The 22,943-nt window shown below is 45.8% G+C and overlaps 1 protein-coding gene across 5 annotated transcripts in view; it reads right to left on the bottom strand.

Annotated features, from left to right (window-relative positions):
• Positions 1-22,943, bottom strand: part of NUP205 (nucleoporin 205) — a 1,504,202-nt gene that overhangs the window by 608,922 nt on the left and 872,337 nt on the right. For all 5 annotated transcript variants that reach the window (XR_004540594.1, XM_033957880.1, XM_033957883.1 and 2 more), the window contains exon 25: positions 17,949-18,023. Coding sequence is in view for 4 of the 5 variants with exons in the window: in XM_033957880.1 (XP_033813771.1) it covers positions 17,949-18,023 (75 nt within the window). In the remaining variant the exon portion in view is untranslated. The remainder of the gene's footprint in view (positions 1-17,948; positions 18,024-22,943) is intronic.

Here is a 22,943-nt window from a genome sequence, read left to right as displayed (position 1 = left end):
TCTGGAGCGCTGAAGCCAGTCCAAAGGGCAGGGCCGCATACTGATAATGCTGATCCAACCTGAATCTGAAAACTTAGCAGTGGATCATAAAAATGAGCAAATGCAAGCACATCTCTGTAAAATCCAGAGAGGTAAGAAACTGTCCTGGAGCACTGCAATGACCAAACACACAGTCTCCATTCAAAATCGTGGAATCCCTTGATCTGCAATCACATGCTGAAGATCCAGAAAAGGCCTCCACTCTGCAGAGCTTTTCTTTCGCATGGGAAAATATATGGATTATCTGTCTGAGTCCAAGAGGTCAGGCAATCCTGGGTCCATAGCTTGAAATTCCAGCAAGCGCTGAACGGTGTTCGGAATCCTGAGCGCTTTGTCCAGGCGACCTGAGTAGAGCCAACTAACTAATCTGTTAGAGGTCGAGCAAAGTTCAGTTTGTAACCTGACCAAATAAACTCCATGTAACCTCAAAAGGACCTATGAGTATGCCCTTTTACACCAGGAGGTCTGCTGTCTGGAAGGGATTTTGGACGGTGGTCCTGGACACTAGACATAAGAACATAAGCATTGCCTATAACCTGCCTCTACTCCTATCTGTACTTACCTCTTACTCCTATCCCTATAACCTGTCTCTACTCCTATCTGTACCCCTCAATCCCTTTGTCTTCTAGGAACCCAAAGAAGGTTTGGATAGGTTCCTAGAGGACAAAGGGATTGAGGGGTACAGATAGGAGTAGAGACAGGTTATAGGGATAGGAGTAAGAGGTAAGTACAGATAGGAGTAGAGGTAGGTTATAGGGATAGGAGTAAGAGGTAAGTTATAGAAATAGTTAGGGATCACTGCTCAGGCAATAGGCCTGAAGGGCCGCCGCGGGAGTGGACCGCTGGATGAGATGGACCTCTGGTCTGCCTCAGCGGAGGCAACTTCTTATGTTCTTATGCCTCTGCTGGGTAAGACCAGAGATCCATCATGCCTAGCAGTCCGCTTACGCGGCGGCCCATCAGACCATATAACCCCTGGCCGACTAGCATATGGCCCCTTAAAGGAAGTACATTGAGGCTGGCTTTAGACATAGAGTCCCCAGCCCAATGTCTGATTTACAGAATCCAATGGGCAGAGACAGAATAAGCAGAGCCTTTGCCCACTACCCTGAGCAGGTCATACAGAGAATCAGCCACTTAGTTCACTCCTACCAGCAATAGCTAGGATAGTGGCTCTGAAGCCACACCTCCTGGGATTTACAATTTACAGTGGCATGCTTGGGCAATGGAGGCTGCTGCAGCAGCCATAACCACCAGAGTTAAGGCCTCAAACTGCCTCTTGAGCAACATGTCCAAACTGCGATCCTGTTGATCCTTGAGCACCATGCTTCCCTCGTTGGGCAAGGATGTGCACTTTGTCACCTGAACCACCAGAGAGTCCACTTTAGGCATGGAAAACATCTGCTGGAACTCCTGGTCCATGGGATAGAACTTGGACATGGTTCTCGCCACCTTAAGGGAGTCCTCAGAGTTCTCCCAATGCTCAGAAATCAGAACTTTCATATCTAGATGCCATGGTAGGCTCAGAGCAGAACCTACTGAGCACAGAATATTGGGTAGCAGGCTGAGGAGGATCAATTTTGAGCTCCTTAAGAGACTCAATATGAAGGTCAGTAAAGGCAGCAGACTAGAACAGGCTGCAAACAGAGGAGTCCGCACTCTAGTCTGCAGCAGCACTTACCCCCTGGTCTACTTCACTCAAAACCACATCGTCCGTAACTGAGATTTCACTCTGGGGAAAAAGGCAAAGCATCCAGACCATCCTCCTCAGTGATCCCATTCAACTAACTGTCGGAGTCTGGGGAAGACATAGGTCCACTTAGAGAAAGAGACATGGGACCTCGGAAAGGCTGTGTGGCCGGTTACTCATCAGCTGACCCAGGTGAACTAATGCCATCAACATAGGCATACCAGAGAAAGTTCACACAATCAGGCACAAAGGGCACAGAGCATTGAGACACCTCCCCCCCACCACCACAAGAGGAGGATTGAAGCACTTTCTTTTCAACCTGGGGCCATCAGTGCCCTTACTAGCCACTGGTGCCACACTCTAGCACTCTGAGAGACTAAAACAATTCCTCAACAGTCCCAAAAATCTTTTGGCAGCCTTAATGAGGTGGTCCAAGGCTGAGCCTGAGGATCCCACCTTCCCCTTCTTGTGCAGTGGAACACATGGCACAAGGGAATTATTCCAATGCCCAACCAGAACAAACTTTGCATAAATTCATGTTAGTGGAGCCAGAGGACTCCATCCGTGTTTGTTAGAATCAAAGGCTTTTTAAAGGAGTTTGAGAACTTAGAATTTAAATCAGAAAAAAGCCCAAAAAGGCCACCACCAGGATTTCCTGCTGAAAAAAATTGTTATAACTCTAATAGAGGACAAACCCCCCCCCAGGAATTTTAGAGTGGGTAGGACAAAGCTACATCAAAATAAACAACCAAAAACAACAAATTCAGACCCCACCCCAAACTGCCCTGTAGGCTGTGACAGCCTTACTCACAGACCAGATGCTGGAAGAAGAGCTGCACCCTGCCTCAGTTCCTCTAAGGGTAGCTGGGAACCATAGAGGACCTCTACCACCAGGAAAGCTGCCTCTTCTGATTCTTCAGCTGCCAGTAAGTCTACTGCTGGACTGAGCCTCAATCCCCAGGACTAGGAAGAGGGGGCAGGGAAACTGCAGCTGACACCATGTGCACTACGAAGAAATGCAATTGGTGCCCAATACAGCCTGAGCTAGCACTCCTGATCAAGTCAAGTAATGAGCAAACAGCATGAGAAAAACCCAAACTCCACAGTTCAAGCAGGCTGGCTGAGTGGTGACACGTCAAAACCGCGGAAGACAATGGCACGCTGACAATTCCGCGCTGATATTTGAGCACAGGACATATGTGCGCCGCCACTTCCCTTTTGCGCTCTAACAGGAGGTGTAGGGAGAGAAACCCCCACTACATTTAGAAGTCCTCGCACTCCCATTGTGGGGGGGAATCTCCCCCCCCCCCCCAATACACTGAAAACTCCCAAACAGCTAAAAGAACGGGAGTTTTGAGTGTACTGGGGCATTCTCCCCAACCCCCCCTCCCAATAGAAGCGCAAGCAGTTCTAAGTATAGTGAGGGGTTCCCACACACACACACCCTCACACCATAAAACGGAAGGCCTCAAAGCGGCGGAAGTGGTGGCACGCATTTCTCCTGCACTCAAATGTTGCCGCGCCGTTGTCCTCTGCACTTTTGATGGTGTACCTAGCTGAGCAGGTCCTCGAAGGATCCATCTGTCAGTTGCAGACCAAGTCTACTCCTCTCAATAAGGCTAGGCAGTCACTGGAGCTTTACTAGAACATGAAGTTCTGTGTAAAAACCGCAAAATAAAGGGCAAAAAAAAAAAAGAAACTGAGAAGATCAAAGTTGTTCCTGCAGGCTCACTTGCAGAATAATAACTGACTGGAGGCAGCAAAGAACAGAGAGGAGGAGAAACTGAAAAAGGTGATCAGTATCTCCTGCAACGGACTCATAGGAGTGGATGGAAGACCCTTGGAGTTCAGGATACCATCCCTATTGCACTGGAAATGAAGCCTTTTGACTGCATTATTTTTAATGTTATAAATTTATCTGGCACCCTCCATATAAATTATTCAAAAGAACAGACAGCTGTCATAAACAGATTTATTTCTACTAATAAAAATATCATTTGCTATCCAGATGGAAAACTAGGGAATAGAGAATGACATGGGGAAAAATTTGCCCCTGTCCATGCAGGATCTCAATATTCCCATCCTATCCCGAGTTCTGTCCCTGTTCCGTTCCAGCAAGTTCTGTCAAAACTACATAAGCCTCAAACACTTATGATTTTAAAGTAAAGTAAACTAAACCTTAGGCTTATATACCACATCTTCTCTATAACAGTAGAACTCAGCATGGTTTACAAGAAATTTGAAAGAACAGATACAATATGGGTTTGGAATAATATGGAGAGGAACAGAATTTACAACTTTGAAAATAGCCACATTTTCAGATGTTTTCGAAATGGTTGGAAAGAGCCCAGATCACACAGCTGAATAGAAAAGTTATTCCAAGTTTCCAAGTTTATTTAAGATTTGATGAATCACTTAATCAAACTTCAAAGCGATGTACATAACTAAAAACCATATAACTTTCAGAGGGACAAAACATGCCACATATATCCACAAACAAGACTTACGCATAGTGAGGGAAGAAATAAAGAAATACAATATTTTAAAGAAAATAAGACAAAAAGGGAATGGACAAAAGGGAGGGTGACATTATAAGAAAGAAGGTTGTAGGGCAGACCCTAAGGAGTGATTCAAGACATGAATGCTAGCAGTTGAAGGCATCTTTCAAAAGAAAGCATTTCAACTTACTTTTAAATCGGTCTAACATGCGTTCGTCCCTTAAGTGAATAGAGAGAGAATTCCACAGTTGTGGAGCCGTTACAGAAAAGATGTATTGTCGGTGCGTATTGATAACCATAAGAACATAAGAATTGCCACTGCTGAGTCAGACCAGTGGTCCATCATGCCCAGCAGTCCGCTCACACAGCGGCCCTCTGGTCTAAGACCAGCACCCTAACTGAGACTAACCCTAGCAGCGCACGTTCTTGTTCAACAGAAACTTGTCTAACTTTGTCTTGAATCCTTGGAGGGTGTTTTCCCCTATAACAGCCTCTGGAAGGGCATTCCAGCTTTCTACCACTCTCTGGGACGGAACTGTAAGTAAATGCCGATTGTTAGACCTAAGAGTTCTTGTAGGAGCATAAAAAATTAAGAGTCTTATCGATGAAGGCCGGGGCTTTATGAAGAAGGTATTAAAGGGTTAATAGACATATTTTATAAGATATTCGGTAAGAAACTGGAAGCCAGTGTGCTTTTTTGAGAAGTGGCAAGACGTGATCTGCTTTCATGATAAGTTTTATTGAGACGTTTTGAATAATTTGAAGACTTCATTTCTTTTTGGGCTATTCTCATGAATAGGGTGTTGCTGTAAGGAGATATTAGGTTCTTACCTGCTAATTTTCTTTCTGTTAGCCTGTAGACTGGTAAAGTCCTTACGAATGGGTTATATACCTCACTGCTACCAGCAGGTGGAGACTGAGAACAAATTTGTATCAGGATAGCTTCCGCACTTGCAATCCAGTCTGCCAAATAGCCAAGCAGAACCTAGGAAAGGCTTCAACTGAAAACAGTAAAACACACTCCGAATAGGAGTATAAAAACAACAAAAGTGTCAGGTCAAAAGCGCGCCGGGACAAAGACGCGAGCAGACAACTGAGCGCAGCGCAGAGGTGCGCGCCGAAGAAAAAGACTGTTTTTAGGGTCTACGACGGGGTGTGTGTGGGGGAATCCCCCCCACTTTACTTTATACAAATTGTGCCACGTTGTGGGGGCGTTGTGGAGGGTTTGGGGGGTTGTAACCCCCCACATTTTACTGAAAACTTAACTTTTTCCCTGTTTTTAGGGAAAAAGTTATGTTTTCACTAAAATGTGGGGGGTTACAACCCCCCAAACCCCCCACAACGCCACCACGATCTGTATTAAGTAAAGTGGGGGGGCTTCCCAACAAAACCCCCGTCGCAGCCCCTAAAAACAGTCTTTTTCTTTGGCGCGCGCCTCCGTCTTGCGCTCAGTTGTTGGCGCACGCCTTTGTCTTCCGCGTTACTGTCTATGAACCACAACAAACACTGGTAAACGGTGGAGGTCACGTGATGTGCTGAGCCGGGCAAGACATGTTTTGCTCGAGCTCCGGGGCCCTGAGTCCCCCTGCAACTCCCTGCCATTGGATCCTACAATTACCATTGTGATTTTTGCTTGTATGGTGCATGAATCGATATTTACAGACGGGCAGCCCCACCATGAGCGGAAAATCTAGCCGTGCTGCAAAGGATCGGGAGGTGAGAGCCTTGCGGGCCGACTCAAAGATGGCGGCGGCAGCTGAGACAGGTTCCACGCTTCCCCTCTCGGCGGCTCACATCGAGGCTTTGTCAGCTTCGGTGGTGAGGGCATTGGATGCCCGATTTGACCAGCTTTCTTCTCAGCTTGCCTCGCTGGAGTCTGCTATTACCGACACCACCAGACGCACCGGGGAGTTGGAGACCCGCGTCGCCCACGTGGAGGACGCCCATTCAGCCTCTGAAGCAGAACTCACCTCTTTAAAAGTTTTGCTTCGGCGCCAGGAAGAAAAACTTGAGGATTTGGAGAATCGCTCAAGACGCGATAATTTGCGTCTGATTGGGCTGCCTGAGACGGTTTCTGATTCCAGATTACTCACCACCTTGGAGTCCTGGCTTCAGGCAGAGTTGCCGCTCCCTGCTAGGATGGGGCCCATACGACTGGAGCGAGCCCACCGCCTTGGTCGGCGGGCTGAAGATCATACCCGGGCATGGGTAACTATATTCAAGGTTCTGAACTCTGCGCATAAAGCTGAACTGATGCGCCACTATAGGAAGAAAAGAACACGCTCATCTACGAGGGGGCAACGGTCCGTTTATTTCAGGACTACTCCCCTGCGTTGCAGGAACGGCGCTGTCAATTTTCTAGGGTTTGCTCGGCCCTGTTTGAACGTAAGCATCGTTTCCAACTCTCCTATCCTGCCCTATTGCGAATTTGGTTGGCTGTCGGCTGGAAGAGCTACGCCACGGCAGAGGAAGCGCAAGCACAGATGCCCTACCTGGGGAATCTGGCCCTTCATCAGCCCCTTGAGGATCCGGGAGTCCTTGTTGTAGTTCTCCGCTTGTCCTGGTCCCTTTCCAGTGGATTCTTGAGGGCTCGTTTACTACGTGGGATCTATGTTTGAGTTCTGACTGTGTTTTGGCTTCCAGCCCTCCCTTTCATTCTCTCCCTCCTTGGATGTCTGGGGTGGAGGGGCTGTGCTTCAGTGACCACGAACACCTTGGCTGCTGAGCCGGGAAGGGTCGCTTCTGGGCCACCTGGGCATACCTGTGGACTTTGTATGCCTTCCATGCACTGTTTGCCTACAGCAGACTCTCTTGGGGGTGTTTGTGGTATGTTTGGGGGGGGGTATGTTTGGGTTGGTTTGAATGGGGTTTGGCTTTGTTGTGGGGAGTCTTCTTAATTACTGTGCGTGGGATTCTGTGTCTCCTTTGGGTTCACACTGTTAATTTTGGGCTGGGATGCCTGGTTTGGGTTGTGGAATTTTGGTGTGGAATTTTGTAGGTCGGGTGAGTGCAGGTTCTCGTGGACTACTTTTGCTAAGCTGCTTTGCTTGGTGTTTCCTAGATTCATGTATGCGCAGGTGCCCTATGGTCTCCATTCTTGTACTGGAGTGCTGGGAGGGGGGGAGCGCGGGGTGGTTGGTGTGTGACTGGACTTTAGTGTGTGTTTGCTTGGGACTTGTGCTTTGCCAGGCTCTGGGGGGTGGGGGGGACTGGGGGCTCTATTACATCTTTGTGTGGCTTCCTCTACACTCTATGTCCGTTGGCTGGGGTGTGAGTATATGATTGGGGATTTTGGAGTTTCTGGGGGGTTTGGGGTGGATGGGTGGGGATGGGGTTGGGGTTGGGGAGGGTTATGTTGGTGGGGGGGGGGGTCCTCCTTTGGTATAGCTATTCTGTATTTTTTGCATTATCTTTACTCACGTTTTTTCTTTCAAGTTTTGCAGGTCATTTGATATCACTTCTCCGGGGGGAAGCTGGGCTCCTGGGGTTGTTTTCCATACTTTATTTTGTCTTTTCTAAGCTGCTTTTATCCTGACTTTCCGACCTGAGTACTCCTTTTAAACTAACCTCTTGGAATGTTGGGGGCATTTCGTCTCCGATAAAGCGGTCCAAAATATTGGCTGCTTAGAAACATAGAAAGATGACGGCAGAAAAGGGCTATAGCCCATCAAGTCTGCCCACTCTACTGTCCCACCCCATTAAGTCAGAGTGCTGCTTGACCCACGTAGAGATCCCACGTGGATGTCCCATTTATTCTTAAAGTCGAGCACGCTAGTGGCCTTGATCACTTGCACCGGTAGTTTGTTCCAGTGATCCACCACCCTTTCTGTAAACTTCCTGGTGTCACCACCAAATCTCCCTCCTCTGAGTTTAAGCGGGTGCCCCCTTGTGACTGAAGGTCCCTTAGGAAAGAATATGTCGTTTTCCACCTCGACACGACCTGTGACGTACTTAAATGTCTCAATCATGTCACCCCTCTCCCTGCGCTCCTCTAGAGAGTAGAGCTGCAACTTGCCCAGTCTTTCCTCGTATGAGAGACCCTTGAGTCCGGAGACCATCCTAGTGGCCATTCGCTGGTCTGACTCAGCTCGAAGTACATCTTTACGGTAATGTGGCCTCCAGAATTGCACACAATACTCCAGATGAGGTCTCACCATGGTTCTGTACAGTGGCATTATGACTTCAGGTTTACGGCTGACGAAGCTTCTATTGATACATCCCATCATCCGCCTTGCCTTGGATGAGGCCTTCTCTACTTTTTGGCAGCCTTCATGTCTGCACTGATGATTACTCCCAAGTCCCGTTCTTCTGAGGTCGTAGCTAGTGTTTCTCCATTCAAGGTGTATGTTCTGCATGGATTTCTGCTGCCGAGATGCATCACTTTACACTTCTTTGCGTTGAAGCCCAGCTGCCATGTTGAAGACCAGTTTTCCAACTTGATCAGATCCTGCGCCATTCCATCCGTGAGATCGCTTTCACCTACTATATTACACAGTTTGGCGTCATCGGCAAACAGCACTACTTTACCCTGAAGCCCTCAGGTCAAGTCCCTTATGAATATGTTAAAAAGGGATGGTCCCAGGACTGAGCCCTGCGGCACTCCGCTAGTCACCTCCGATGTCTTAGAGAGGGTGCCATTGACCATCACCCTCTGAAGTCTTCCACTCAGCCAATCATTGACCCATGCCGTTAGTTTCTCACCTAACCCCATCAATTTCATCTTGTTTAATAGTCTACGGTGTGGGACACTGTCAAACGCTTTACTGAAATCCAAGTACACGCTCTCTGAGCACTCTTGGGTGCAGATTGTCCGGTCCCATGGCTTTGTTCACCTTGAGTCTTGACAGTTCTCTGTAAACATCAGCTGGTGTGAACTCAAACTTCTGAAATGGGTCATCCATGCTTTGCTTTGCATCCAGCCGAGGCCCGTGCCCTGGTGCCTCGCAGGTAAAGACTGAACAGAAGTAATCATTCAGTAGTTTGGCTTTATCGGAGTCAGTTTCCACATAATTCCCGTCTGGCGTTCTAAGGCGTACTATCCCGTTTGTGTTCTTTTTCCTGTCGCTAATGTATCTGAAGAAGGTTTTGTCCCCTTTCTTGATGTCCTTCGCTAGAGTTTCTTCCATACAAAGTTTGGCTTCCCTGACTGCTGTTTTGACCGCTGCAGACTTTGTCCTGTATTCAATGTTTGCTTCTTTTTCCCCCATGCGTTTGTATGATAGAAATGCTCTTTTCTTCTCCTTGACGAGGTGTGATACCTCATCTGTGAACCATTGGGGTTTCCTTTTTCTTTGTTGTTTGGTTACCGATTTTATGTAGCGGATAGTTGCCTCATGAAGGATCGATTTCAAGGTTGTCCACATAGCTTCCACATTATCAGTTACTTCTTGAACCTGTAGCGTCTGGTAGACGAAATCTCCCATGCGTGCAAAGTCAGTGCCCCTGAAATTGAGTACCCTTGTTTTTGTTTGTGATCTAGGAAAGCCTTTCTTAAGGTTAAACCATACCATGTTATGGTCACTGGTGGCTAGCGTCTCTCCCACCGAGACGTCCGAGACGCTTTCCCCATTTGTAAGTACCAGGTCCAGGATGGCCTGGGCCCTAGTGGGTTCTACTACCATTTGTTTGAGCCGTACTCCCTTCATGGACGTTAATATCCTCCTGCTATCACAAGTTGTCGCTGATAGTGTGTTCCAGTCTACATCAGGCATGTTGAAGTCTCCTAATAGAACAGCCTCCCCCCATAAGGTGATGTTCTCAATGTCTTCAATTAATTCTGCGTCCTTTTCCTCCGATTGTCTCGGAGGTCTGTATACCACACCAAGGTACAGGCATTTTTCTCCACCTCTGGCCAAGTTTACCCAGATGGATTCCCCAGTATACTTGACATCTGTGATCCTGGTTGTCTTAATGTTCTCTTTGATATAAAGTGCTACCCCACCACCTAACTTACCCTCTCTATCTTGTTTAATCAGGTTGTATCCCGGTATGGTTATATCCCACCCATGAGATTCTGTGAACCATGTTTCGGATATTGCTACTATGTCTATGTCTGCATTAACTATTTCTGTTTCTAGTTCTAGAAATTTATTCCCTAGGCTGTGTGTGTTAACATACATAGCTCTCCACTCTTTCTGTTTGCTAAGCTCCTGTTGTGAGCCACCCATTTGAGTCAAATTGTCTCCTAGCGATTCGTTTGCAGTAAGGGTACTTACCTCAGACCTAGAAGCGTAATGTTGGTTCGCTACATCAGGATTGTTACTTATTGCTCCGGTGTAAAAGTGGGTACCCACCCCCGACTTACCTAGTTTAAAGCCCTTCGAAGTAGGCGGGCTAGTCTGTGTCCGAAGACATTCTTACCTCTGTTGGTCAGGTGGAGTCTGTCTGGTCCCTGTAGTGTCTCTCCGTGATTCAGGAATCCGAAGTTCATCTCCTGGCACCATCGTTGTAGCCACTCATTCGTCTTCAGGATGCGTTCGTCCCTGTCCCTTCCTCTGCCCCTAACAGGAAGAATGGAAGAGAATACTACCTGTGCTCCTATCTGCTGCAGCCTCTTTCCCAGGGCTCCGAAGTCTCTCGCTATGTCCTCCAGGGTGTTCTTGGCAGTGTCATTCGTTCAGACATGGATGAGCAGCATGGGGAAGTGGTCCTGGGGCTTTGCAGCGCTATCGGTCGGATATTGCTTGTTTACAAGAAACTCGTCTGACAGACGCGGAGCATCTTAAGCTAGGTCATTCCTGGGTGGGGGAGGTCTATTTTGCTTCCTCGCAGGGCCGACATGGTGGCATTGCTGTATTGGTTCGAAAGTCCTCGCCTCTTGGAGTCTGGGTTCTTGATAAAGCTACTGATGGTAGATCTCTGCTTCTATGACTGATCTTGGGTGTTAGATCTTACCTGTTACTTGTGGTGTATGGCCCTAATTCGGGGGAGTCGGCTTTCTTGCAAAGATTGATTCAACTCTGCTCTCGTTTTTCTGGAGATCCTCTTATCATAGTGGGAGATTTTAATTTGGTGTTGAACCTGGACCTGGATAAGTCTGGCCCCTCTGGAGCTTCTTTGGGTGCCAAGGGTCGTCTTCTTTCTGACTTCAATGATACTCTTTCAGTGTTGGACCCCTGGCGCCTCCTTCATCCAGAGGTTCGTGACTATACACATCTTTCTCGGGCACATGGTACCTGGTCTCGGATAGATCATATTTTTCTCTCTTCGACTTTGTTTTCTTCTGTCACGCTGGCCGAAGTGGGTCCTCTGAATATTTCTGATCATGCCCCGATTTGGGTAGATATCCATCTGGATGCAACGTATCTTCGGACGTCTTTCTGGAGGCTTCCATTCTATCTTGCTAAGGACAAGGAATTTCAGGAATTTTTGAAGGCACAATGGTTGGATTATTCAACCCATAATGCTCTCCATATGGATGATCCCATTTTGTTTTGGGAGGCCGGTAAAACGGTGCTTCGGGGACATATTATCTCTTTTTTGAATGCTCGCAATAAACGTATTAACAGTGGAATTATTAATTTGGAACGGGCCTTACGTGTTGCTAAGCAGTCTTTCCATTTGAATCCTTCACGAGAAAATAGGGAATGCTATTTGTCTACCCAGGCAGCCTTGAATTCGTTACTTCACTCTCGTTCACAGAGATGGAGGGCTTTTCATCAGCACCGTTTTCAGTGTTATGGTAACAAACCTGGGCGCCTCTTGGCTCGTTTGATTAAAGTTGAGACTAGCAAGAAACCGATCTTGTCTCTACGGATCCAGAACGGGGGGGGGGGGGGGGGGGGGGGGGGGGGGGGGGGTGAACTCTACTTCTGAAATTTCAGAGATTCTTTTTGCTTATTTTAGCTAGTTATATGATACTTCCGAAGCTGTCTCTCCTGAATTATTGTCTGATTATCTCCACTCTTCTGGTCTCCCTCGTCTGTCGGACACAGTGATGTCTTCTCTTAACTGCCCCTTTAGGGCGGCGGAATTAGAATCTGCGATTAAAGCTCTCCATTCAGATAGAGCCCCGGGGCCGGATGGTTTTTCGGGAGACTTCTATCGCCTTCTTTCTTCCAATCTCTGTGGTCCATTACTTGCTTACTTTAACGCTGCGGTTACTCAGGGCTCTTTTCCGCGTTATGCTAACGAGGCTCTTATCTCATTATTGTTGAAGCCTGGTAAGGAGGCTGACTCCCCGGGCTCTTATTGTCCCATCTCCTTGATCAACATGGATTTGAAGCTTTTTGCCCGCATACTGGCTGATTGTCTCGCTCCTCATCTCCCTGAGCTTATTCATGAAGATCAAGTTGGGTTTGTCCAGGGACGGCAATCGGTTACTAATGTCCGTAAGGTTCTCTTTGCACTTGCACATTGTCAGTGTCAAATTCCTGCCCTATTTGTCAGTCTCGATGCTTCTAAGGCATTTGATAGTGTATTTTGGTCTTTCTTGTTTCACACCCTGGAACATGTTGGATTGGGCATTTTTTTCCTTGCTGCTATTCGCTCTCTTTACTCTAATCAGAGGGCTTCATTTCTGGTCAACGGGACCCGAACGGACTCTTTCGCCATTCGTCGAGGAACCCGGCAGGGTTGCCCCCTTTCCCCCTTGCTGTTTCTTCTTTCTCTGGAATCTTTATTATGTACGCTTCGGAGCTTCACGGCCGTGCAGGGTCTTGACGTGGATGGCAATGAGTTGAAAACTTTGGCGTTTGCGGATGATATGTTTTTGATTTTCACTAGGCCGGAAACTTCTTTACCTACGGCATTGGATCTCATTTCTGAATTTGGTTTTTACTCTGGTTTGTCTCTTAATCTGGATAAATCTTTGGCCTTACCTTGTCCACCTGAGCTATGTGCCGAGTGGATGGGAGTTTTTCCTCTCCGTTGGGCGGACTGTACTTTGAAATATTTGGGGGTATTAATTCCTCAGGATTTGTCTAGTTTGTATCAATTGAACGTGGAACCGTTGTTCCAGGCTCCCCAACCGAGAAGGCTGGCATCTGTGAGCAGCACCGCCACTGTGGCTGACTCATCCCTTATACAGGATGGGAGGTCTGAAGCCACCAATGAAGACTGCACCGAGCCAAGCCCAGAAGCGGAACAGGATGATCCAGACTGTGCCTCTGAGGTGACCACCTCCAAAGAAGAGCATACTGAAGAGGACGCATGTGGGCCCGAGACTACCTCACCACATCAAGGGAAGCCGCCATCGACCCCAAGACTTGGAGGAAATCCTGCGCCCGATGACACCGGGACGCCATAAGCAGGCGAAACTGAGATTGCAATTTGCTTACCTGGGACTCCAGAAGGAAGATCTTCCCCAAGGTGTAAAACAGCACTCCTAGATACTCCAGGCCTGAGTTAGACAACCGGCTCTTGGCAAGGTTGACTACCCATCCCAGCGACTGAAAAAACTCCACCACCTGAGCCATGACCCGGGTGCTCTCCTGGAAAGACTTTGCATGAATCAACCAGTCGTCCAGGTAGGGATAAACTAGAACACCCTCTTTTCGCAACGTTGCCACCACAGCCACCATTACCTTGTTGAACGTCTACAGAGCCTTGGCCACACCAAAGGGAAGTGCACAGAACGGATAATGTTGCCTCAAGATTGAAAAGTGCAGGAAGTGATGATGGGAGGCCTGAATAGGAATGTGCAAGGAGGCCTATGTCAGATCTAGAGAAGTCAGAACTGAAGAGACCTGAAGAATTAGCTCATGCAGCTCTTCCCACTGAAAAATGTGCACCATGGATGTATCTTCGCCACAGGGGGGTGCTCAAACCCCTCAATGGTGCAATCAGGCCCAAGAGGATCCTGGAAATCTCCCCAAAGGTCCAGGTCCTCATCAATAACATCTTGCTCCTTTGGGCAAAAATCCTCGTCCCAAGAGACCCTCAGGCGCTTAGACGAGAGAGGAGTAGATGGGGGCAAAACTGCCACTGTATGGGGGTCGCACCGGGAAAGACGTTGAGGGCAAGCCCTCTCCCGAGACCCCCGGAGTGGGCACGGAACCTCCAGCTGCCAGTACATAAGCTTTACATAGTGCCAACATAAATTCAGGAGGGAAAAAAACCCTGGCAGCCCCAAGGACTCCCTGCCCCAGCAGGGGACCCTGTCATACCCCTGCATTTCCGGAACAGATCATCTGAGGTAACAGAAATGAAGGAAGAGGTTCCCGCTGAAATTGGACCTGAAACCGCCAAAATTGGAGCCTTCCTGCGGCTTGTCGCATCTGAAAAGCCTGAGACTTTCCTGACGCTGAGGCCGAGGAATTGAGTGACGCTAAAATGGAATCCCCAGCCACTCCAGTGGTAAGGGAATCCTTTTCACCCTGACCGTCGGTGGCTCAGGCCGCCGGCAACCGCTGCCGACGACACTCCCCACCACCGTTCCAGCCTGCACAATGCTTGCACAGGCTGGCCGCGAGCACTTCACGTCTGGAGCACAATTAAAACTTTTTCCTTTTAACAGTGCTCATTGTGCTGAAAACCGCCCATAGCTGCAAAAAAAGTGCTGGTTAGATGAGAAAACACAGAAATAAAGGCAGTTTTAAAGGGAAATAAGCCCTTTAGACCAGCACACTTCAGGATTTTTTTTTTTTTACTTAGTCAGAACAAACTCCGCGGCTCTCAAAGCTGGAAGCCTGACCAAACAGGGGGCCAGGCTGCCGACTGAGGCACCTCTACAAAAATGTGGGGAGGTGGAGGAAGGTGGGGAAGGGACCCAGCACGAGACTCACTGAGTTTAACACCCACGAGGTCGGATGGATGGATCCCCAAACAGGACCCATCCAAGCTCTATATGGTACAAAAGGGGAACCCAGGAGTCCAAAACAAAATTCCAACAGTATTAAGAGGGGAGCCAAATTAGTCTTACCACCTGCTAATGGAGACTGAGACAGAAGAGAAGACAGGATTGCAAGAGAAGAAGCTATCCTGATATATAGAACTTTGTTCTCAGTCTCCACCTGCTGGTAGCAGTGAGGTATATAACCCATTCGTAAGGACTATACCAGTCTACCAGGCACTACAGAATCAACTTTTGAAATCATCAAGGAATGGATTAATATGTTCAAAGATGTAGGCTCTAAGAATTTCGAAACGGAGCGTATTTGACGTAGTCTGAAAAACAACACTGCTAATATGCTCATGAAATGATAATTTTGATCGAAAATTACTCCTAAGATCTTAGTCGAGTTGACTCTCTTTAGTGTGTTATCCTTGAGGGTGATGGAGAAGCTAGAGTTAGGATTGTCTTTCCACGGGAAAAGCATTTTGATTTTATGAAATTTGATCCAACCTGTTTTTTGATGAGAGTGAGTTTTGCTGTATACCAGGGATTGGAAAATTTCCTAGGAGGAATTATTCTAGTCTGGATAGGGGCTAACTCCTCCATTAGTGAAGTGGTGGAGATCTTCCGTTGATGTAAGTAGCAGGGCTGTGGAGTCGGAGTCGGAGTCAATATCGGGTACCTGGAGTCAGAGTCAGAAGTACAAAAAACTGAGGAGTCGGAGTCGGAACATTTATCTACCAACTTCATTTTTGAACTTGGCATACCAATCACGAGCGATTCTTTCAGCTATAGCACCCACTATATACACAGCACAAATGTTGCGAACAGCTTCTGCGGCCTTAGAACCTTGATTAAAAGCAAAAAGAAGGTGGTGTCGAAAATGCTCATTTCTCTCAACTTGACATTCCATTTTAACGATCTGAAAATTAACCAGTGCTGTGGAGTTGGAGTCGGTCGAGGAGTCGGAGTCAATTTCGGGTACCTGGAATCGGAGTTGGAGTCTAAAGTACAAAAAACTGAGGAGTCGGAGTCGGAACATTTATCTACCGACTCCACAGCCCTGGTAAGTAGTCTTCCAATGTTTTTGATTTAGAGTCAGAAAATTCTAATTTGAGAGTTGAAGCAATTGTTTATCAAAATCCCTACATTTGATAACCTTGGGCTCTATGTTAAGATTATCATGAAGACAAGAAAATGATTATCATGGAGACAAGAAAATGATCAGACCATGGAACTGGAAGGATGGGTCCTAAGAAGCAGTTGGAATTTGAAAACTTAGGGATTAAAATCATGTTTATTGTATGCCCTGCTTGGTGTGTTGGATCTGTCAAAAAGGGAGTAGGTCAAGGCTGTGGATAAAAGAGAAAGCTTCAACAGAAAGACTATTTTGAGGATCGTCAAAATGGATGTTGAAGCCTCCAAGAATCAGTGGGTTGAGAATGGAGGACCTGAAATCAAAGAGGAGAGATTGTAAGTGGGAGAGGCCCTCACAACTGATTGGAGGAGGTAGGTAGAGTAGGAGGACATCAATGTTTGGCCTTGAATTAATAGTAAATTGAAGATATTCTATAAAGGAGTTGGCCAAAGAGTATTCAGTAGTTAGTGACAATGATTCTCGATATATAATTGCTAACCCACCTCCCCGCTTATGGTGGCAGTGATTCTATAGGAAGGAGAAGCTGGGCAGGCAGGCATAAAAAGATAGGCTTCCTCCCCTTCAGTGAGCCAGGTTTCAGTCAAGCAAAGTAGATCAAATGAGTTCCGAATTATTGTATCTTTGATAAGGTGATGTTTAGACTTAAGTGAACATGTGTTAATTAGGCCATTTTTGAGATGTCTAGTAGATAAACCAGCTCTAGTAGATAGGGAAAGCTCAGTAATTTTGAAAAGTAGAGACTTCCCTAATTTGCCAATGTAGGTAACGCCTTTCAATGTAGGAAAAGACAATTTAAATTTTTGAGTAGATCTGGTAATGTTAGATCTTACAGAATTCCAAGACAGGGGAATTACAGGATGAAGGATGCCACCATGTAAGATCTTAAATGTTAAGCAGGCAAATTTAAAATAAACCCTGGAAATTATTGGAAGCAAATGAAGTTTTTGTAGGAGCAGAGAGATGTGATCAAATTTACTTTTTGCAAATATCAGCCTAGCAGCAATATTCTGGATCAGTTGAAGTCTTAAAGCTTTGTTGGTCAAGCTTAAATAGACCAAATTACAATAATCCAGCCTCAAAAGAATGATTGATTAAACAAGGACAGCAAAGTGTTGTTGATGGAAACAGGATCTCACTTTCCTCAACATATGGAGACTAAAAAAACTTTTTTTTTTTTACCAGAGAATTAAGATGGTCGTTGAAAAAGTGTTGAATCTATAATGACACCAAGAACTTTACTTGAGAATTCAATCTGCAGTGAGGATCCTGAAGGCAACAGAATGGACAAAGCTGCTTTAATTTTGGGCCAAGCCAAAGTAAAGTGTTCGAGGCTTGTGCAGATGAGAACAGAGCTTGCAAGAATGGGGCAGGGACAGAGCTCATAGGGCAGGGATACAGAGTTCCCGTAGGGATGGGGAAAATTTATCATGTCATTCTCTTCCATGGCATAACAACCTACCCTTTGATACAACACCGAAACAATTTAATAATTGGAGATTAGAGAGTTAAACCTCTCTCTGATCGTGAGGATAATAATCAGCATGTTAAACTAAGGATTTGAGGTAAATTACAAGGAAAATGTTGATCTATGTTAACACAGCATCAGCTTGAAATACATTACAATATACTTCTGCCAAGTTAAATGTTCTAGTACGTATAAAGTTACCATTAAAGTTATTTTTGGTACACTCTATGGTGGTGATACTATTATATAAAAGAGCTTGTTGAATATTTACTAACAAGAATAGTAAACCACAATGACTGAAAAAAGAAGATCATTTGTTTTACCCTTAGAGGCTGTGTCAAACTGAAGAAAGCCACTGAGTGATCCACATTCATCTTCTAGCCCCCCATCTCCTTCAGCTGTAGATAAACAAACCCAAATTAACTAAATAATTACTGCATTTTAAAAATATATATAATATTTAATTTAATTTTTAAAATACAGAAATGTATAGATAAACATAACAGTACTACATTGCAGAAATGTACATAAAGCATATCAATAATACAATACTACAAAAGAATAAGCTGCATACTCTAAGCATAATAGGGTCAATTAACGTTATCATTGAAGTCCTTACAGAACTCATCTAGACGGGCCCACGTTCTAGTAAAATTAGCAATATTATTTTGCTTAATCACTATTATTTCCTCAAATTTCCTAATAACACAGAGATGGTTCCACCATTCAAGGAAGTTAAGCTTAGAGTTATCTTTCCAATTGCAGATAATATGATGAATGGCTAGCGCAATCATAGAATCAAAGATTTTATTGAATGACGCTGGTAACAAGATATCTGGGTTTGTGGAACGCAGTATGATAAGATTTATATGACAAAGATCACACATTATTATTTATAGACATTATTGCTTGAATTCTGGACCAAATACCCAACCAATAAATTTGCATATTAGGGCATGTATAAAGAAGGTGCAAGAGAGTTCCAGGTTGCTGATGACAAGACCAACACACATCCGAAGACGAATATAATACTCTAGTCATTTTAATGGGGGGTCTAATAAGCTTTATGTAAAGTAAAATACTGTATATACTCGAATATAAACTGGGATTTTTGGGGCAAAAAAATTCCCGGTTTATATTTGGGCCAACGCCCCCTCCCAGAATTTTTTAGGCTGCCACCAGGCTCTATCCCCCTCCTCCTCCCTGCCCTACCATACCTCTGCCAATCCCTGGTGGAGGTACACCGGGTCTTCTGCCGATCCCTGGTGGAGGTGCAGCAGGCAGGAGCAAGCTTTCTGAACTCCTGCCCTGCTGCTAACCGGCTGCTTGGATCCAGTTTCTTCAGCTGAGCGGCACGAGCAGCAGCGCGATTTGGCGCTGCTTCTCAGCGCTGAGCAGCTTCCTTACTGGCTCCCATGAATTCTCACAAGAATTTGTGGGAGCCAGTAAAGAAGCCGCTCAATGCCGAGAAGCAGCACCAAATCACGCTACTGCTCATGCCACTTAGCTGAAGAAACTGGATCCACACAGCCGGTTAGCAGCGGGGCAGGAGTTTGGACAACTTGCTCCTGACCACTGCACCTCCGCCATGGATCGGCAGAGGACCCGCTGTACCTCCACCGGGGATCGGCAGAGGTTTGAAGATAGGGCAGGGAGAGGGAAGGGGACAGAGGGCAGAGCCTGGGATGGAGAGTGCAGAGTCCGGGGAAAGAAGGGTGCTGAGTGTAGAGCCTGACAGGGGAGGAAGGAAGGGTGCTGGATGCAGTGCCTGACGGAAGGGATGGAGGGAAGGGGGCTGGGTGCAGAGCCTAACGGGGCAGGACACTTGAATATTAAGCTACCCAACTTATATTCGAGTCAATCATTTTCCCTCCTTTTGGGGGGAAAGAGGGTCTCGACTTATATTCGGATCAACTTATATTCAAGTATATATGATAGGTGGATTGGCAAATAGATGCCAACATAGTGGGCCTTGCAGCGTGTGTCCAAAATGATTTCCAGTCCAACTCCCCAGGGTTTACATTCACTAGACCATATATAATCAAAGGAGATGTCTTTCTCTCTATCAACCTCCCTTAATATTTTATAAAGCTTTGACACTTTTTTATTACCCAACAGTAGTGGACCTATAATCTTAGAGAAGCTGGAGAGACCAGATGCCTCCCTATATGTAGATAATAGAGAATTAAGAGGTATTGAGACATTGTGCCAAAGATTATGATCTAAATCAATACATCTACCAAAAATAATCTTCCTTCGATGATTAAGTGAGAAAGAGCCCAAATGCATAGTATATTTATATCAATTAAAAGTCGAGAGTCAAAGATACTGCTAAACCATAATATCACCATTAATAGCTCTGTAGAATGAGAATATGTTCAGGGCTGATGATTTAACTATTTTTAAAGTAGTATTAAATGGAAATTTATCCATAAATGGCAACAGATGTATTGGATTCGGAAAAATTAACATTTTTTTTCAAATGTTAGCCATCTAGGGACATTCCAATTGTCAAAATTATGAAACCACATTAAACCCTGAGCAAATCTGAATGCTAAATAATACCTTTTAAATGTAATGTAATGCATCCAATATATATGGATTATGGTTAAGACACCCACTGAAGCTGAAGAGAGAAGCTAGAGAAATGCCGTTGACAAGTAAACATGGGAATACAGCACACTGAGTGCTATGATGACAAAATAAAACACAAAGGCCCATATGCACTAAAACCAGCAATCATCACTAAACCTGTTTTAACATGCAAATAAGCTCATTAATACTGAAATGCCATTAAACTAGTATTTATTTTATTTATTTATTTCGATTTCTATCCCGTCCTCAGAATGGGTTACAACAAAGAACATACACAGTAGCTTAATGGCAGGTATGGTTACAAAACATGGTGTATATAAGCGGAACAATATAAAGTGGAGTCTGAATGCTAGTGTCTTTTCATCTGAAGAGGAAGGTCTTCACTGCTCTCTGGAATGCTATCAGTGAGGTCTGCGTTCTTGTCTGTGTGAGCAGCTGGCTCCATAGCTGAGGGATAAAATGAATGTAGAAGCACTTAGTAGCTGTTTCTATCTGAAGAAATACTCCCAGGGGGGATGTATAGTCGCCTTTCTGCTTCTGAATGGAGGGGGCAGTTGGTGTAGCTTGGATGTAATGTAGGTAGGGGTTATACTGTTGAATCTTTTATGAGCTATTACAAGGGCTTTGAACATGCTGTGTTTGTTGACAAGTAGCCAGTGTTCTGCTTGGTGCACTGCTGAGGTGGGGTTGTGGTAGTCAAGGCCATATAGTAGACGGATCACTGAGTTTTGGATTCGTTGGAGTGTTTGAGTTCTTTTGTGGTTATTCCATTAACTAGGGAGGTACAGTAGTCCATTCTAGAGAGTACATAAGTGTAGATGAGCTGATGTCCTGGGCCCACTCCTCTTCAACATATTCATTGGGGATCTGACTCAAGGGCTTCAAGGCAAGGTAACCTTATTCACTGATGACGCCAAACTATGCAATATAGTAAACGGCTATAATCTACAGAATGCTATGGAGCAAGACCTGCATACTTTAGAAAGTTGGTCCTTGATCTGGCAGCTAGGCTTCAACGCCAAGAAATGTAAGGTCATGCATCTTGGTAATGGAAATCCTTGCAGAACTTACACCCTGAATGGAGAAACTTTAACCAGGACTACGGCAGAACGAGACTTAGGAGTAATCATCAGTGCTGACATGAAAGCAGCCACTCAAGTGGAGAAGGCTTCATCTAAAGCACAGCAAATGATAGGTTGTATCAAGAGAAGCTTCGTCAACAGGAAACCTGAAGTCATGATGCCATTGTACAGAGCCATGGTGAGACCTCATCTGGAATACTGTGTGCAATTCTGGAGGCCACATTACCTTAAGGATGTGCTCAGAATTGAATCGGTTCAGCGGATGGCCACCAGGATGGTCTCGGGGCTAAAGGGTCTCCCGTACGAAGAAAGACTGAGCAAATTGCAGCTCTACACTCTCGAAGAGCGTAGAGAGAGGGGAGACATGATTGAGACATTTAAGTACATCACGGGACGGGTCGAGGTGGAAGATGATATCTTTCTTCTCAAGGGACCCTCGACCACAAGAGGACATCCGCTCAAACTCAAGGGAGGGAAGTTTCGTGGAGACGCCAGGAAGTACTTCTTCACGGAGAGAGTGATTGAGCATTGGAACAAGCTTCCAGTGCAGGTGGTCGAGGCACACAGCATCCCAGACTTCAAGAACAAATGGGATACCTATGTGGGATCCCTACGAGGTCATGCCAAGGGATACGGTCACTAGGACTTGAATGAGCGGGTCAGTAGAGTGACAGTATAATTACAATTATACATTAGGGGGTCAATAGACTTAAGAGGGTGGGTAAATAGTGTGGGCAGACTTGATGGGCTATAGCCCTTATCTGCCGTCATCTTTCTATGTTTCTTTCTATGTTTCTAGTTTGGAGAGGTATGGTTTGATTTTTCAAAGTTGGCGCAGATAGTAGAAGGAAGTGGAAACCGCCTGCAAGATGTGGGCAGAAAGGGACAGGTGGCCATCCAGAATCACTCCAAGGCTGTGCACCTTGTCCTTTGCGGTTAGGTGGGTGGATTCCCAAGTTAACATTGGACGGGTGAAATTGGTACTTTTCTTTTTGATCCAGAGGAGTTCTATCTTAGTGACATTCAGCTGGATTTTATGAGCTGTCATCCAATTCTTAATTTCAGAGAAGCAGAGGTGGAGATTGCTGAGTTGGGCAGCTCGGTTCTCAACTAGCGAGAGCAATAGTTGCAGATAATCAGCATAGGAGTGGGTTTTGATGTTGTATTTATGGGTGATATCAATGATACGTCAGATATATAGATTGAATAGAAGCGGGGACAGCAAGGCTCCCTGGGGAACTCCATATTTAATGAGATTGGGTTCGGATTTGTTTGAGCCTAGTAGGACAGATTGTGTTCTCTGGTGGAGGTAAGAGGTGAGCCACTGAAGAGCGGTGTTATTGATTCCAAGGTTGGTAAATCTGCTCAGGAGTTGCTGGTGGTCAATGGTATCAAAGGTAGTGCTTAGGTCTAGTAGAATTAGTAGGGCATCAATTCCTTTATCGAGCACTGATCAGCTGTTGTTGATGATGTCAAGGAGAACTGACTCTGTGCTATTGCCCATTCAGAAGACAGATTGGCAGAGATAAAGGACTAGGGCACCTTGCTCTTCAATAAATGGCAGAAGTTGGTAGAGTACTATCGGTTCCAGGAGTTTGCAGACAAAACGGAAGTTATAGACCAGTCAATAATTAGTGGAGT

Source organism: Geotrypetes seraphini, chromosome 9 (assembly GCF_902459505.1).
Source record: "Geotrypetes seraphini chromosome 9, aGeoSer1.1, whole genome shotgun sequence".
NCBI lineage: Eukaryota > Metazoa > Chordata > Amphibia > Gymnophiona > Dermophiidae > Geotrypetes > Geotrypetes seraphini.
Note: the sequence above shows the minus strand (reverse complement) of the source record. Positions and strands in the feature narration are given on the sequence as shown.